Source organism: Pseudochaenichthys georgianus, chromosome 9, assembly GCF_902827115.2.
Source record: "Pseudochaenichthys georgianus chromosome 9, fPseGeo1.2, whole genome shotgun sequence".
In the NCBI taxonomy this organism is placed as follows: Eukaryota; Metazoa; Chordata; class Actinopteri; order Perciformes; family Channichthyidae; genus Pseudochaenichthys; species Pseudochaenichthys georgianus.
The window spans coordinates 28,415,234-28,434,356 of NC_047511.1; the positions used below are offsets into that span (position 1 = coordinate 28,415,234).

The 19,123-nt window shown below is 39.0% G+C and overlaps 1 protein-coding gene across 2 annotated transcripts in view; it reads left to right on the top strand.

Moving 5' to 3' along the window:
* pdlim5a (PDZ and LIM domain 5a) overlaps window positions 1–19,123 on the top strand; it is a 97,584-nt gene that overhangs the window by 52,119 nt on the left and 26,342 nt on the right. The window contains exons 4-9 of one of the 2 annotated variants that reach the window (XM_034091024.2): window positions 9,354–9,393; window positions 12,158–12,183; window positions 13,180–13,200; window positions 13,321–13,338; window positions 13,690–13,862; window positions 14,102–14,135. In XM_034091024.2, coding sequence (XP_033946915.1) covers window positions 9,354–9,393; window positions 12,158–12,183; window positions 13,180–13,200; window positions 13,321–13,338; window positions 13,690–13,862; window positions 14,102–14,135 — 312 coding nt within the window. The remainder of the gene's footprint in view (window positions 1–9,353; window positions 9,394–12,157; window positions 12,184–13,179; window positions 13,201–13,320; window positions 13,339–13,689; window positions 13,863–14,101; window positions 14,136–19,123) is intronic. The other variant, XM_034091025.2, reaches the window with a different exon arrangement.

The following is a 19,123-nucleotide window of genomic DNA, read 5'->3' on the forward strand; positions in this document are numbered from 1 at the left end:
TCACAGCCCTTTGGAAATCCTCTGTGCTCATAGACGGGCCGCGGGAACTGTGTGCACAATATCAGAACCAAGTAAGTGACAATAGCAGCTGCGTGGGGTACGCAGCTGCTATTGTCACTTACTCGGTTCTGATATTTGCCAAACATGTTCCAAAGTCAAAAGTGCTAAACTGGGCTCACCTGTCTCTGTCTTTCACCGGTCTATAGTATTTGCCAAAGAGCATCGTAATGGCCCTTATCTGTAGCTAGGCTTTTAGTATTTACAGCAATATCATAATACCAAGAGAATGCTGGTTCAGTTCGACACACCTGTCTCTGCCTGTCTCTTTCTGTTCGGTTGTTATGGCCAAAGAAAATGCTAATCCCAAGAACATTAGGGGTCTGTGAAGGTAGCCCATATATATTCTGAGGCCAAGAACATTGAGTTGAGCTCATCTGTCTCTATTTTTTTATTCCTCTCAGCTCTTTGCCAGATATATCTTACTGTAAGCCAAGAGCACTCATCTTTAGGCAAGCCAGCATTGTTGAGTGATACCCAGACGGGAACTGTGTGCACAATCCTCTGGACTGATTTGAAGAGAAAAACAAGAAGCTTCATTTCATAGAAGCTGAGTAATTATTATAAAGGGGTTTCACACTGTGAGGCAGATCATTAATAGAACACTCAGCAGTTGTTTAAAATAAATAAACGTCTAGTTAGAGTTACAAATGACTCAATAATAAATTGTAATCAACATATTTTAAAACACTGTGCACTCATTCCCTAGAGGTAGGTTACCGTCTTCTTCTGTAGATCTCACACTAAGATCTAGGTCAGCTGTTATCAGTTAAGAATGGCTGGGATATATTTTTATTTAGCCCATGGTTGTTTTTGCCATGATTGATTTAACTCAATCAGATGACATCATGTTTAAATTATGCAGACATGTGTAAGGAGCATGTGTGGTTATGCATGTCTTTTAAGATATCCATTTGACTTTTTAAGGCACCCTACTGTACAGTATAGGTTGATTACATAAGACATATGTATACTGGATATATGGATGGATAAAATGCACAGATGTTTGCACTGATGTCATTCTTCTAGTAAGTCGAGCGCACTCATTCTTTCTCTACCTTTTTCCACCATTATCCTTTTCAGGCTCACCTGTTGAAAATGCTATGATTTTAAAGGGGGAAAAATCTGATGGAAATTCATAACCTCAGGTATTTCTTCAATGTCAGAGCCAATATCATTTATGATCACTGTCACATCAGTGTCGCCTAAGTTTATGAGACATGTGACTCTCAGCCTTACAAAGAAAAGGTCTTGAGAAAAGTGCACAAAAAAAGAGGCAGAGAAAAGAGAAAATGGGCCAGACAAACGGAGACAGAAAGTTGGACACTGAACTGAGAATCAAAAGTAAAATGAGCCAGTAATTCTCTGTGAGTGAATCCACTAAGTGATACTGACGCACATTGGTATATCTATGTAACCCTCTGAACAGACCTGAGGCCAGATGTTGAAAATTGAAAACACTGCCTTACCAGCTTTTGATGGACAGGTTGTCTGAGCATTAAGTTCTGGACCCAGCTGGAGTTCTGTCTTTTTAGTCTATATTTCTTTCTGATGTACTGTGTTGCTTCTGCTGCCTAAGAGAAACAACTGTGAGCCGACAGCGAGAAAACTAGAAACTGTGAAGTAAAGACATCAAAACAATACAAATCACTTTACCTCCCTCCTTAACTGCCATCAAATGTATATTTTAGGTGTAGCCTTCATTAGTCCACTTTTTATTCTTCTGTTGAATACACACACTGCTGGTGTAGTGTACGTTTTTTCACATGTATAGTTGAGTGCCAGATATAACCTACAAAACCACAGCACTAAAAGCTCATTAATCTTGAATCTCTGCTTGAATTCATCCCATTTGGGGCCCCCTAGAACCATGTGAACGTCCTTATCCAGTGTGGGTCCCCCTGTTCGCTGGTTTCCCTCATGGAGCCCCAGCATGTGCTGAGTTTGCCTCAAAGGCAGAGATTTCTCAACAATGCAATCGTCATCTCAGTCTTATGAAATCCCACCAGGGCTTTGGTTGTGCTAGGTTTAACCTGTGTTGTGTAATTTCAGAAACACAGTTTAGGGTTTACTTGAAATCAGTTTGACAACACTTGACATGCCTTTGATAAACCCAGATTTGCTCTGAGGATCTGTCTGGTCTTTCTCCTCTCCTCGAGTTGTATGGTTCTTATCAAAGCTGTCATGATGTGTTTGTCAATCAGCTGCAGTGAAAAATAAATGTATGTCTTTACATGTTCATTAACAATGTGAAACATTTCTTCTATATATTTTGCAAAAAGGCTGGCCACCGTCCAGTTATACAGTCCATACAGTCATTAGTTTATTTAATTACACTTTAAATCTTTTAAATGACGATGGCAATGTTCTGCTTGGGAATTGCCATGAAGTGTTCGCAGAGGAATTATCAGGTCAAGAGTCATTAACACGGAGGAAAAATGCTTGAAACATGGCAGGTTTTGTTGCAAGAAAAATATTTGGAATATTTGGATTCTGCTATTTGTGTGTGGGACTTGATGTCAACACATGTTTGTGTCGGCTTTTCCCTGGGCCTGCATTTTCTCTTTTAGCCTTCACGTGAGCTCCTCTGTTTAAATCTCCACTTTGTACTTCTGGGGTGGTCTGCTTTCAAACAAACCTGTAAAAGTTTTAATTAGATTTCAAAAGACAACACAGGACTCCAGTCTGCCCATCTCCTTCTTTTACAGCCTCGTGATCCCAGAGACAGTGTAGGCAGTCAGACTTACTTGCTACTTTAGACAATACAGTTAAACCAAACAGTTTCACATAAAAGGAAGAAATATGTCCCCTGCCTATGAAATACTTAAAACATCAAAGAATGACATGCTTTAAGTATACAGACCACTACATGTGTTTCAGTATATTGTATGCATTGAATACAGTTTTACACATTGTTGTTTCAAACATGTGTCCTCTCCACCCTTCCATTACTGTTTAAATGTCCAAACACATTAAGATAGGTAAATTAGCTGTGTATTCTAGTGTATGTGCCTAATATTTTAATTTTAAACGTGTTTTCTCACACTTCCCTACTTTATCTATTACTTTAGTTGTATAGCCTTTATTCCAGCGAGCCTGAGGTGAAGTTTGTCCTCTCGTCTTTCTGAGCGTTAGCAATTGAAGTGCTGCTCCCTCTGCGCTGTCGGGTTTGATGCAGTACTGTTGACCTTTGGGCTTTTTGAGACATTGCCTCCTTTCTCCTGCCCTTGTGGGTTTAACTGAATGTGAGTGTTTCCTCTCATGGTTTGCTTTTAAGACTCCTTGGGGTACCAGTGTAATGCTGAGTGTTTTGGTTAGAAAGTGAGCTACTATAAAATGTGCTTGTTTGTTGCTATGCTACCAGGAAATGCATGTTCTGATTTGTTTTTGTTCCTGTGGTAATCTACATTTCACAAAATAACTTAGATTTTGGTAGATTAAGATTCAGAAAGTGATATAAAATGGGTCTTTGTGTAAATTAAGAGTACCACAAGAGCCATCTGAATACCTACCATACAGAACGAGTTATTGTCCTGAATACTAGGGTCAGGTCAAATCTATATTGAGTGCACATTTTTGTTTTCCATCAGAACAACGGGCAGCTAGTGCAAGAGCCCCTTTCATGAACATCACAGTGGACTCTAACCCTCAAGCATTTTGTCTAGCCACATTGATCGTTGGTAGAGGATAAGGAACAACAATTTAAACACAACTCCAATATTTCATCGGCGACATGATGTTGGTGTCTTGAACAGAACAACACATTTTGGGGAAGATCTGACTCACATGGAGGATACATTGCGATATGGAATTTGTGCTGCATAGCCTACATGTTATGTAGAATATTTGGAACAATTAATTCCGTACTGGCAAAATTCACATGAACGCCCTCTCCACGAATCCAGTTGGCAGAGGTTAGCGCTCTCCAAGTTCCATTCTAGTTGACAAATGTGTTTGTAGTCACATCGCTCTGGTTTTAATCTTGTTTCTTTTTGTCTGGTAAGTGTCAAAGCTTCTTTTAGGATCGTATGTGATGTCATTCTCAGTTGAAAGGCCTGTCGAGGCCTCTGTGGAGATAGAGGCAGGAGGATGTGGATAAGGGATTGGCAGGATCACACACACACACCCACAAAAGCACACACACATAAAGACCTTCAGTACATGTGATCTGTGGGTAGCATCTGTCTCCTATGGTTTTGCCCAGTTTGAGAACTGATAAAGACAGGCAGACTCAGCTTCCAGATTTATTTAAGGTCAGTTCTAGATACATTCACCCACTGCTCTTGAAACCAAAGCAGCCTACTCTTTCCCCTTCTTCCTAATAAGGCACAGAAAAAGCAATACATAGATGACAGTTTTGTCCCACCTTCAGGAATAGACAGCATATTTTAGAGGGCTTCGTTTAAATAATCATCATTACGTCATTGTTCAAAGAACAGTGACCTCATCTCAGAGAAGATGAAAACAAGGTGTCAAACAACATGGAAGGCTGGAAAGATTAAATTAGAATGGGAGATAATTAAAACACAACAGAGAGAAATGGAGAGTAGTATATATCCTGTTAGTTTAAAAGAGGAATGAAACAGAAACACGTTTTATGTTTATATTAATTTGAGACTGAAAGAACAAAGTTAATGTCATGTTTTACTTTAATGACCCAGGGGCACAGTTGTGCTTGAACATAAATGACTTACATCCTAAACCCCCTGATTTACACAGTGAAGCAGGAAGTCCCTTCCTATATCTCACTCTCTTAATCATGGGTTTCATACTCGTGTTGCTGAATCCCTTGGGACAAATGTAATATTTTTGCACAGTTGAACGCACAGACACACACATTATTCCAACACCTTTTTGATAAGCACAAGAGATAAGCACAAGAGATGAATGGACACAGGGGAAATTTAAATGATAAGAAAATGATATATCAGGAACACATCATTTTTCAAATATACATCAGTTGAATAAAATCATTCCCTTGTTCTTGGAAGGAATGCAAATGTTACAGCAAAAACGTTCAACAAGAGCTGCCAAAAAATGTCTCAACAAGACAAATCAAGTGATAAGATTATGGCTCATAAAGAACCAGACAGGCAAACAGGACCAGCTCTGGTCAGAAAAACAGAGCCATTTATAACCGGATCAATCTAGTACAAGTTTTTCACACGTCCAATATTTGAAAATAATCTAAGAAGCCTGCACACCTTTGTTCTATGTCTACATTGGTGTGCATTCAATTAAAGCCTATTTGCAGGTGCAGATGCTGCAGTATAAGCTGGTCCTTGTAGTCTGTGTTATTGCCCTACCCAAGTAACATTTCCTGGGCCAACCTGTCACCACACCTTGAATAATACATCATTGTGTGTGCATGTGTATGTATTTGTGTCAACTGGGCCTTTGTCCCTTCACTACTTTTAACAATTCTGTCATCCAAATGGTAGCACACTTCATTAAAGAGCTGCTTAATACACAATGATGTGTGTAGCTGTTTAAACAAGACAGAGAATGTGTGTGTGTTCATGTCAGTTGGTGCGTGTATTGCATATTATTATATTTTGTTTCCCATGTGGGGAGTTTCTCTGTTTGAGTCAACAAAAAGTCTGAGTAAAACACTCATTTTATGAGGTCACACACATATAGCCTGTGATAGAATAATTTCCACTTGTAAAATCACTCTAGGCCTCTACTGTATATCTTGGATGTGTGTGCCTATTTGTATTCTGTAGCATAGAGTCTACAGGTGTTACTAACATATGCCAGTCGGTGTCACCTCCACTAAAACCACCGCTGCCTCTTGACCAACCCCATTTTCACACACACACACACACACACACACACACACACACACACACACACACACACACACACACACACACACACACACACACACACACACACACACACACACACACACACACACACACACACACACACACACACACACACACACACAATCTCCTATTGATTCAGTATGGCGGGTTGCTTGCTGTGTGAAGCTGATGGCATGTCAGGGCACAGCCCTGGAAACATCGGTCAATGATCTCACTCCAGTAAGAATAGACCTAGGAGATTAAACACAAATGCACCACTGAGAACAGAACAACAGCCGCAAAGGCACGGGTGATTTGAGAGGAGATGCTGACGAGACCACATCCTCTTTATGACAAATTAATTAACTATAATGCATAAATCCTGGGAATCTTCAAAGAGATGCAAAACAGCATGAATGCATGCACATTAATCATTGGGGACTCATAGAGGAAAGAAGATTTGACGAGGAGATGGTATTTTGTTAATTCCCTGCGAATACCAAAAGAGTTGTTGTAGAGAGTGAAAACGGAACAGAGAAAAAGTGAAAAGCCCATGAAAGCATGCCGCCAGTGTTATTTAAAAGCTTATGTAGTTCCCAAAAAACATAAATTAGAAAAACATCAAATATAGGACTGAGGGAAATTTGAAAGAAATACAAATGACTGTTTTGTGCATGCAAACCTTCATGACTAATGTTGAAAAATATTACTCTAAATTACTTTTACCTAACAAAATATTGAAACATGCTTAAACATCACCACTGTAGCCACTGCAAGCATTGGGATGTGGTACGGTATCAAAGCAAATCCAAAATGGTTGTCACCACAAAGTATAGCTTGAGGATCACACACTCACAGTTACACAAACAGACCAATCCCTCAGCAATATGATATTAAACTACCATGAACATGAAACAGAGTGAAGGAAACAGACACATATAGCCTGACAGTTTACATGGAACTTGCAGGGATACACACACAAAGAGGGAAAAAAAGATGTGTTTTACCAGCTGCTCTTACATTATTGATCAAATGTAACTGTTTGTGGGAAAACACAAACACATGTCAAGCCCAGCAAATGTTGCCATATGTTTGTCATTGTCACATTGTTTCTGTTGTATCCACTTACTCTGACCTTCACACATTTGAGCTATGGAGAAAAATTCCTCTGGTTTAGTGTTTGTTTAGTGCTAGGTCCTGTTATTCCTCTGCTATATCAGCACCCAATAGAAGACCCACATTCTGGTGAATATGATATGTTTGCTATATTTATTTTTGGGGAATTTGAAATGAAAACAAAATCAAATTTGGTCACTGCTGTTTGAAGGTACAACATAGTTCTATCAAGGTCCCACATAATAAAACAGTATCTTTTTTTAAAAGCTTTACTTCTGAATATACAAATCCCCCAGATAAATGGTTTGAAAGCCTCTGAGTTCAATTAAACTGTAGTTCTCATTCACATTTTAGCAGGCATCTTTTTTCCTCCCACTTAGAATACGATCCCAACACATTTCCATGCTGGTGTTTCCAGTTATAGCTGCAGTGTAATAGAGGCTACAGCACAGTGGGATGGGGGTGACGTATGTGAAATACCCAGAAGACCCTGTTCCTCTCCCTCCTACTCTATATGCCTCACACATGTCCAAGCCATCGGTTGCGCAAGAGACATCTTGCTGGGGGATATTGCTGTCCTCCGATCAGCTTTGATGTCAGTGAATACTTTGCTGTTGCACTGATTAGGTACTTGTTGGATTATTTACAGTATAGTGTGTCCAGGGAAGAGCTCAGGCACACTGAGACAATAAACAGTTGAGCTGCGTTGCCTCAGATGATAACAGGAATGTCTTTAGTAGTTGCTCTGGGGATTGTTTTGCTTTTAGTTGAGCTTTGGACTCTTTTGTTAAGGCAGCACGTCCTTTCTTCCTTACTTTGAGTGAAAAATCCGAACCATGATCAGGGTTCTTAAACATCCGTATCGCCAAGCTGCTGTTGGGCGCATTCACAAGTTATAGTTTAATGGTGGCACAAGCTAAAGCGGACGAAATTAAAACTATGCCGTGGGGCAAATACAATGTAGCTTTCATCTTGTTTTCACTCAGCACGGATCTACTGTGCGCACAAACGGTTACTTTTATCCACAATTGCCCAACCAAACAGCACCAGGTTTTAAATTGCACTTCGATTAAAACAGACTGTTTGTTGGCATGTCAAAGCGCCCTTAATCTTACCTGTTGTAGAAATAATTTATCGTGAGATTTCCTTTTCCTTCTGCTGTTAAGAAAGATGACATTATCAGGACACTGTTGCAAACTACAGAGGAACAGTAGGCAGTGAGGAAAGGGCCAAGAGTATGAGCTGTGTCTGTAGACTGATGTGTTTCCAGCTACTACAAGGCTGTCGGCTCAAATTTACAGAGGTGAAGGACATGAACCTCCCTCAGGAAGTTTCTAGAAGAGCTGCTCTAAAAGGAATGCGGGGCCACTGAGAATCACACGTCTTCTGTTTCTGCAAAGCTTACTTAACCTTTAATTTACGATATCTCTTGTATTTCTTCCCTTTCATATCATGTAAAATGAAGCTGTGATGCACTCCAACAATCATTTGAGTATAATGGTTTCCATGTGTGTAACTGTACTGTACGTAAGCTGTTGTTGTTCAGATTCACTCTCCTGAATACTGTATCTGACTTGTTTTCAAAAGAGTTTATATTGATCAATGACTGCTTTGAATGATTAACTTGGTTAATTGAGCATAAGCCTGTTGTGCCAATATTATTCTCAACCAGATGAGTCAACCTAAAAAAGTATAAACAGATTAAAAAGGATCTGAAGTGCTCAGCTGATATCACTCCTCTGTCGAATTAACACTTTGGTTGGTGACAGTCCAGTTCCTCAGATGACCTTTAGGGGATCTCATGGCATCAAGAATATCAAAGACCAAGAGTATCAGATTGATACAAGCCTGCTTTCAAAAGCAAGCAAGCATTGAGAGAAGCCATATTCGTGCAGCCCTAGCAACTTCAGTTTCACAGTCAGAAACTGTGAGACTCTTTTGGATTCTGTCAGCTGAGGACAGAAAACTCTCCATGTGGGTTTCTCTGCTAAGAGCTCAGGTTTAGTAATAATTCACTATGACCACAGTTTCTCTCAACCTCAGTGAGATCTAAATATTTTAAAGTATGGTTTTAGCAAATTTTAATGGCTCTATAAATATCAGCATCCTTTGAAAGGTTTGTGCTATTTAACCATGTAAGCTAACAGACAGTTAAAGTTATTCTAAAAATACATTTTCATATGTCAAAAGCAGACATATTATATAAATAAAATATAATACAAAATCAAAGGACATATTGAAATAAAGAAGAAGTGTACACCCTTAACTCATGCACTTTCTCTCTCTCTCTCTGTCTCTCTCTCTCTCTCTCTCTCTCTCTCTCTCTCTCTCTCTCTCTCTCTCTCTCTCTCTCTCTCTATCTCTCTCCAGGGCCTCCAGTGTTTCTAAACCTCCTCCTGTGGCACCAAAGGTACAGTAACATAGCATGTCACTGAAATAACACACCTATATTTACTTGTGTGCACAGATTTGTATTTGTATATAAAGATGTTTTTACAATGTTAATATTGTATTCACTCAAAGCACACCCCGGTGAACATGTACAATTCTGGCTGGATTTAAATATTATATTTTTAATTTATACCATCTAAAGTTTGACGAAAAAGTAATTGTCATTGACATTATGGCATACTCAACATTTTATTCGATTGTATGTCATTTTAGTTTCATTGAGTCTTGGATGAAACTTTGTTTTTCCTCTTCATCATTTTTTCTTTCGAAAATGTCATTGTTCAACCAACTCTGGAGGTACTATAGAACAGGAAAATACATGTCAAGACATGAAACATATTTTTAATCATATTCAATATAATAAAAAAATATTCACTTGGGGTACCAAGTGCTTTGAAACCTTTTGCTACACCCTTCTGAAACGTTGCCATGCATGCATTAAAACCACATTTACTTTGATCGATGTAAATACTTTATGTATTATTATTTCTCATATTACTACATCTGTTTTTCATTTAAAATGAGAGTTAAGTATACTGATGCTTCTCAGGACATATTATAAGGACACAATACATTTCCCCAGCTATTCCTAAATTCAATCCTACGATAATAAATATACTGATCATATGCTTTATACAGTATAAAGCCTATGGAACAAACCAAACCTGAGAGGCATCAGTATAGTGTGCTGTGTTGTGATTTGTTTTTTGTTTGTGTTTGCATGCTCTTCTCTCATGCCGGTAGGACGAAAGATCAGACATCATAAAACCAGTTGCCCTCACCCATCCCCTTCCACCCATTCCCTACCCGCACTCCTCCAGCCCCTCAGCCGCCCACTACAACAAGGCCCCCAGACTTTTTGGGGGCTGCGGGACAGAGAGTGAATACCCTCCTTCACAATCCCCTTACTCACCCTTCATCCCATCCCCATCCTCTGCCTTCACTCCTGCCTCCTCCTACACCATCCCCCCTCCTCCACCTCCTGTCTCTTACCCATCCTCTTCCTCCCCCTCCCCCCCTGGCCTTGTTGCGCCCCAGCCATCAGTGTATAACACACCAATCCACCTCTACTCCACTGAGAACGCATGTGAGGTGGCCATGGGGCAGAGGCGGGGCCTGTTGGAGAGTCAGGTCGGAGCCTTGCCTTTGGAGTTTAATGGGTGAGTGGCGTTCACTCTAGCCAATCAAATATACGGATCAATCCATTCTCTGCACTTTATCTCCCTCCGACTTTCTGCGTCTTGGTTCTGTTCAAACTTTCAAATGGGAGATGAAATGCTCCTTGACATGTGTAATATATATGTGCTATATTATTTTAGGGGTTTTTAAAAGCTTCTGTCAATGTTTATGTTCGTTACTGGCTCCAGTCTTGAATCTTGAAATCTTCTCAAAGTTCACATCATAAATCAGAATCATATGTCTTTTTTGTGTTTCCTTTATAAAAGAACATCTTTTAAAACAGATCAAAATACTATATTGCTAACTATTAGGATCTCTGCAAAACAAGCCAAACTAGGATGCCTCTGGTTTGAGTCTTGTTTATTAAAGTGTTGAAATGTAACACTCAAAATGTGGCAATGTGCTGCTGGTTTGGTTACCATTTAACAAACAGATGTCACCAATCAGAAATACTTTCAGTTATTTGTGTCCTATGTAATGTTAGACAACTTCATAAACAAATCTGGAAACACTGATGTTTAAGCAAAATAAACTAGATTTATAAACCATTTGTTTTCTTTAGGAACCTCAGGGAAGGGATATTCTGTACTAAAAGATATGTAAGAGCTGGGTCTCTGCGATAGATAACTAGATAATTGATGGTCTTTAATTCAGCGTTGGCATTCCCGTTAAAATAATGAAACATATAATAGGATAAGTAAAAATAATATCCCTGGCAAGAATGTCATACATCCAGTAGGGGAAGAAGTACTCCTTTAGAAGTACAATTCATTTAGAAAATTGTAGATAAACTCTGTGAAAAGTTAAAGCCTTAAAAGGGGTTAAAGGGGCAGAACTCAGTGATCACTGTTTTCTCTCTCTGTGACACTCGGCACACACCAGCAATCTGTACAACATAATCTTGTGTGGTGACAAACACACACCATTGAGTTTGGTACATAGCCTTCCAAAAGTATTCCTGATGTCATTTGATAGCATGTAATATTATACCAAGGCAAGATCTGGACCTGTCTTCAGTCTTTTGGGCTTTGACCTGCTTTCTTCATGTAAACATTTCTATTTCAATGTTCTTTTCATCTTTAAATCATTTTTGCATATTCACAGTAAAAGCACTGTCAGTAGAGCTCAACATGCGGTATCGGTAGACCCATTCTTTTTCTTTTTTTGGAATTTGAAATAACTAGTTTTTTCCTTTATTCCCCAATTTGTGCAAACACATCTGGTCAATTTTCCACACATACAATGGCAACAACATATGCTATTGATTAGCAACCCGTAAAAGGGAACAGATTAGCTGCCTGCCAGTGAAAATGATTAATATGTATTTTTTATATTACTGAGGTCAGAATGTAAGACTGCATGTGTGTGCATCCTTTCATGTTGCTTACCTGTTTGCATGCTTCAAATGATCTGTGTGGTTCATCTCAGAAGGGTTTTTTGAATGACACCTTTGAATGTATTACTGTAAAATGACAAAAGTGTGGACATGTCTATGTTCTCTTTCCTTCTCCCTACCTTTCAACCCTTGTGTTCCTGCTTTGCAGACTGCGGCTTGTCAACAGATCACAAAGTTAGTCCCTGAAGCATGTCTTTATGAGTGTTGGACTGCCTGCTTCCTTTTTTTTCTATCCACCGTCTTGTGTCTACAGTATCATGGCAGCTGCATGCATTTGCCTATGATTTTACTGCAGAGCATGATTTATGCTAGTTATGTGAATAGTTTAGTCGGATTATCTTTTATGTTGTAATTATGCAAGAACTGCAGCACACATGCATTCAGCTAATTAAAATGGAACATGTTGTGTGTAATACAAAATGCTGAAGCCACAGTGAATTGTTTAACTATAAATCACTTATAGAGTGGCACACCCATACAGGCTGTTTTGTCAGACACCTCCAGTCTAACTGTAAGTGTGTGACCAGGCTCACATAGAGCCGTCAACACTCCCACACCCACATAGCTGCTGCAGTGACAAGAATGTGTTGAGACACTCATAAATAAGTCTATTCATTGTGCTAGGTAAGTGTTGGTGGGTGTGTGTATTTAGAGTTGATTTATTAACAGCGGGGTCTGACTACTCTTCAATGCCCCTTTGTATGTATGTGTGTATATTTGTCATAGGAGTTGATTTATTGACAGTCAATTAGTAAAAAGGCCTGTCAGCAGCCTTTTTGCAAAGATTGTAGGTTTGCACACATTTTATGATGTGTTCCCAAAAACACACACACACGTTAAATCATGTTTATGCTAAACACTCATGTGTTTCATTACATTTTAATTCCATTGAAATCTTCCTTTTTTTACTGTCCAAATTATGAATGACTAGACTTTTATAAGAGTCAAGACAATCCAGTAGCACCACCATGTGGTTGGAAATAGATCGTTGATTTGGGTGTTTTGCATGCATTGGGAGTCGTGGTCCATATGGGTTTTAACTTTTATTATTTACTTTCAGCTATTATACTGCCTGCTTGTTAACATTTACTTTGATACTTTTTTTTTATTTCTTAATTAATTCTTCATAACTGTGAATTTTCCTCTTTCTCTGCTTTCCTATCCTTTTAGTGGACCTCAAAGTATTCTAAAGTAAGTATTTTCTGTCTCTTTATGACTGTTATAAATGTATCTGATTTATTTTTAGCCTGCCTTTATTCACTCTATTTCTCTTTTCTTCTGTCCTGCTCTTTTCTGTCGACGGTTTTTAAGAAAACCCCAGCCACCAAGGTATCAGATTGGTTCAGACCTAGACACCAAATTTAACAAAGTGTAGTCTGCTGCATTTTCAATTAATGTAACCTCCAGTCTAAAAAGATGCCATTCCTCTAACTGAATTATTGTGTTTTTAATAATGTAAATATGTGTACTGTATATCACTGTAAATCCTTGGTTGAAATTAACCTCATAAAAAGACTAAACACGGCTTTGTTCCACAACACACTCTGATGGTCGGAGCTAACTATCTACAGTACACTACAACAATTTAACAAGTGTACTTTTCACTTTCATCAATCATGTAAGAGAGAGGATTTGAATTCAAAAGTATATTTGCTGATATTATCCATCCTGTCCTTCCAGAGTGCCCAGGAAACATATCGTGGACACAGACATCCATTTCTATCATGTGCCCACTCATGCTGATGCCAGCAGGAAGCGCATAACGGAGGACACAGAGGACTGGCGCCCACGCTCCGGCACCACCCAGTCCAGGTCTTTCAGGATTCTGGCTCAGATCACCGGAACCGAGCGTGGTGTGTTACTGAAAAACGTTATATAGTTATATAGTTAATGTAAGGGTCACATCTGAGCAAAGGGCAACAATAAATAGTCAAATAAACATGGCAAAATCAATATGCATACTGTGAAGTGAACCATAGTATTTATGTTTAAATGAATGACAAACTAAGGCTCTATTTTAATTAACTTAAAATACAAGCTAAATACTACCCTTTTTTATTCTTTAATGGACTTTTTATATTTTCGCTTGTAGCTCAAGACGAGGAAGCTGAGGCAGCCAAGACGAAGTAAGTGCAATGTTTGTCCAAAACTCCTTATAATCCATTGTGTTTGTGCATTGTTTTTTGTAACTATACTTTCCAAAATTCGGGTTAACCCTCTTCTTTGGGCTAACATATAAAGTCCACATTAACATACAAGGAGTCCCAAAAATCAGATCTCTATGGCACATTTCTGGAAGCTTAATTGATGCTGGGTGGTCTCTTCCTGTCTAGACGGCAGAGACAGGATCACATTTGAGGCATTAAGTCAAAAGCCAGACCTTTGTACACCTTGCAATATGTTCATTTGTAGTTGCTCCAAAAGTTCAGAAAGCGGTTTTAATACCCCTCTGAGATTACTGAAAGTTATTTTGTGTGATGGTGTGTCTGCTCCTACCGGTTGTCTTTGCAATGGTTTGTGGATGTGACAACCTTGCAGTGCTGCATTTTGTTTTGACATTTGATTGTGTTGTGAACAATCATGGCTGGTATGTTGGTGTTGCTCTTAGTGTGATGTGACCCATTGGCTGTCCATTGCTTTTTGTGATTTGTTGCGATACATGTGATCAATGTGTGTCTGTGGTCATTTGTGTTAACATGCAGACATTTCCTTTCTGTGTGTTGTTTCCTTACTGTGAAATGTATTCATCATTTCAGTCCATATTGGCCATGATCCATGGGCTGCATTAAGACCTCATGTGACAGGAGTTAACTGTTCTCCAGATATTCCTTACAGTTTATTTTCTTTATCTATCTGTATTGATTTCTGTCATTTTCTATTCTGATGATAACAGCATAACTTCACATATCCAACCCATCAAATAGTTTTCTACAATCAGCATCTTGTTTGTGGCGTCAGACACCTTACCATATCATCAGGCTTTCCTTGTAGCATGGCTTGTAAGTATATCTTATGAATGCAGGGCAATCTCTCTGCGTTTCCTAAATTCTTCTTTTCTTTCTTGTTTGCTGTGTTTTTCTCTTCTTTTCTCTCTCCTCCTGTGACAGCAAAGCAAACAAGACCACCACTCGAATGTTGATTGGTCCTAAGTACAACGAGCTGAGAGACTGGCATCACGGAGTGTCTGCTCGCACCCTCAATGTCCAGTAGACTGTGTGTGCGTGTGAGTGTGTCCCTGTGTATGTGTGAATTATATCAGTTTTACTTCTGTGGGTGGTTTTCTGATGAATTAGACTGCTTAAGTGATAACATAATGGAAATAAATTAAATAAACGTGGAGTGACTGTTCAAAGGAACTATTGGGTGTTTCTGTGTGTGTGTGTGTGTGTGTGTGTGTGTGTGTGTGTGTGTGTGTGTGTGTGTGTGTGTGTGTGTGTGTGTGTGTGTGTGTGTGTGTGTGTGTGTGTGTGTGTGTGTGTGTGTGTGTGTGTGTGTGTGTGTGTGTGTGTGTGTGTGTGTGTGTGTGTGTGTGTGTGTGTGTGTGCGCGCGTGTGCTTGGGCTTGTCCTTGACCGTTTTTTTTAATTAGCCTCATTCAGACTTTTAAATTGAGCGTTACTGATACGTGTCTGGCCACTGGCCAATCTACTGAACCTAAAGGTAAACTTTAGGAGCATTAAAACTAACTCTTATTTGTGTTATTCATTGTACTTGAATTTGGGTTTGATTAAAGCATTTTTATGCTCCTTTCGGTGAACATGGTAGTGATTTGGTAAAAAAAATAGCTTTCTGCATTCGTGGTCTTTCACATTTTTCAATGGCAGATTTTTGTTAAGAACATACAGAACTTTTAATCCCATTTATTACAGATGTGTGACATTAAAGTTGTTCCTACCACTGTAATATATGTCAATGGGGAGGTGTGTGGTTTGGACAAAGGAGACATTTATCACATCGGAAAATAGCTAATCTGGCTTGTGTGCACTCTCACACGGCAGTGTATGTTTTTCACGTATTTTGGAAGTTTGTTAAGATATATTATATGGAAGATTAGTCAAACCTATTCAATAGCTTTAATGGTTTGTTTATGGCATTGGAACTAACTGATCAAGGTTTGATCAGTTATCAGTTTTCAGTTATCAATTTTCAGTATCTTGAAATATGGTGGCAGCTGAGTAATGGAAAAAGAGATTTAAACTTACAATGTTTGTACAGTTTATATAAAGCAATAGTTAAAAGGCCATTTCCTTGGATGTAAGCAGCTCTACAGATAGGTGCTGTATGATAAGAGGTATATGCAAGTCAAAAAGGCTCTTTTCAGTGAGCAGGTTGTTCAGATAAGATGTTTTTCAAAGTTACTGAATAAATGCTATAAATGGATTGTAATGCTAAGGTTTTATTTTGAGACCTTTTCTAAATATAATATTTCTCCAGTGCCTTTACATATATTTCATCCCTATGTTTACTACAGAATGCTCACTTTAAAGCCCAGAGACAAAAGCGTAAGTTGTGATATTAGGCTATATAAATAAAAAAGTATTGATTGATTTTAATGACAGTTTCTTCTTTGTAGAATTTCATTCTGTTGCATTTAAATAGTTGTCAATCTAGTAGCTAAAACGTATATATCTTGTGTTTTGAGTTTGAAGACAAACTATCATACTATATTAGAGCTAATAAAGTGATATGATTTTTTCTTGTTTCCTTTTCTCTCTGTCTCTGGTGTCCCTGTCATTTCTTCCTTTCTCCCCTACTTCCTTAGTTCCTTCACTGCATGTTCTTCTAAATGTCTCTCTGAAACTGAGACAAACAGTGGAGAGGTCAGGTATAATTTATCATTTAAACTTGTTAAACCTTTTTTGAATCCTTCACCTGTCATGATAAATTGTCCCGCAACACAGTAGTCACTTCCGATAAGACATTTAAGGGTTTTTGATAAATAACAGACACTAACGTCTATTCTGTGATGTACAAACATTTAACCAAATGTTTAATACATTGATGTGTCACAAACTTACTTTTTGCAAGGTTTAACACTGATTTACAATGTTCTGATCTTTTCACACCTGCACTATAACACATTTACTCTTTAATCTAAGATCTATATATGGTTAAGTTACACCAAAAACTAAGTACTATTATGCTTTGCTATCTGTTATCTGCCAGTGACAGATCTCCACATAAATCATCTGAAGTCGGAGTTTCACACCCAGCATTAAGTGGACGTTATGATGCAGGAGCCACACCCACATCTGTTCACATTGACCAACCACAGCCACAGGGGTCAGGTTCATCCGCCAATCAGCAACAGCCAGAGAAGGACGCAACAATCCCCAATTATGCCCACATTTCCAAACCTGGCAGCCTCTTAATAACTCAACACCAAGAGAACGATGTGTCTTGTACAACAGCCCTTCACTTGGTTGCCATCCAAATTATGTATTCAAGTTCTGTTGACATGTTTTGCCAAAAATACTCAACCAATTTGTCCAACATGAGCTATCGTGGTGCCTTTATATATACTGGTTCAACACCAAGTCAAATACCATAATGTAATTCACAGAAGTTAAATGACACTTCTCCTGATGCCAGCACATCCCACATGTTCTTGGACCCAGTCCTGTTCATACCCAAATTATAGTATCCTGTTTACCTGTTTCTTGTCCATCACCTGTTCTATACTTGTCACATGTCAATGACTCTTCATTAGGTCAAATCAAAGCACCAGATGCTTCTTCTGATCATGTCCCTATTGATGGACCACCAGCTTCAGATAGTACTGTCACACAGTCACCAAGCCTGGGACTGCCCACAGCTGAAAGGTACATCGGGTTTGAGATAAAAGTTCTTAGTGTGACCCCAGAATGCGTAATAGGTCCAAAAAGAATGTGACTCTGATCATTTGCTTTACTTTGGTACCCTGGTCTAGCAATTGTCCTCTGACACCACTAGAGGACAGCACAGACTCAAACAAGTTTGAGTGCTGTGGACTTATAATTTATCAAGATGTGATGACCACAAACTACATACTCAAGCTACCACCTCTCTGCTGCAAACTCAGTGTGACCTTTCATTTCAACAAAGGTGCTGCATAACAATTATAATGTTTTGATTCACATCAGGTAAAGTTTTCACTGGCAGGTCATTAATTGCTACAACTATCTTTCCAATATGTGATGTCTGTGTGTGTGTGTGTGTGTGTGTGTGTGTGTGTGTGTGTGTGTGTGTGTGTGTGTGTGTGTGTGTGTGTGTGTGTGTGTGTGTGTGTGTGTGTGTGTGTGTGTGTGTGTGTGTGTGTGTGTGTGTGTGTGTGTGTGTGTGTGTGTGTGTGTGTGTGTGTGTGTGTGTGTGTGTGTGTGTGTGTGTGTGTGTGTGTGTGCATGGGTGTATGTGTGTGTGTGTGTGTGTGTGTGTGTGTGTGTGTGTGTGTGTGTGTGTGTGTGTGTGTGTGTGTGTGTGTGTGTGTGTGTGTGTGTGTGTGCGTGTGCGTGAGCATGATTATCCCTGAAAGTATCCATACATGTATTCCCTGCCAATTATCCCTATCTTAAGTTTCACCACTATTTCCCTTTGATACTCTTCCTCATCTCTTCCTCAATGTGACGTCAGTGTCAGAACAACTTATCAGGGCAGTCACCAGTCTCCTGAGAAATCAGTGTCTCAGCGCTTATTGGATGCCCTGCTCATCAGTCCAATCACTAAAGCTCTGCCACTACTCTTGAGGAAAAAGAAGCGCTGCAGCGTCAGTGAGCTGCACCTGTCCAAGAACAAAAGGTAGATGGTGCAGACCTGGATAAAGCTTTTACTGTTTAACTTGGTCTTCAACACTTGAAAATTGTTGACACTTTTTTATGTCGGAAATTATTAGGTTAATCAAGACAATCAGCATTCTTCATGCTGTTATTGTTCGAGGTTCAAACATGTCTTTAACAAGAGTTTTGTCCAGGTCTGAGTCTAGGAAAGAGTGAGAAATATATAATTATCTAATTAAAGAAAAGTGATATAACGTGTGAAGACTACTCATTTACTCCAATGGGATGTGATGCATGAAGCTTTTGTATTTGGTCAATTGGTTGAATGTTTAAAAAAAAAAAGTAGATGGTAACTATTTTAAA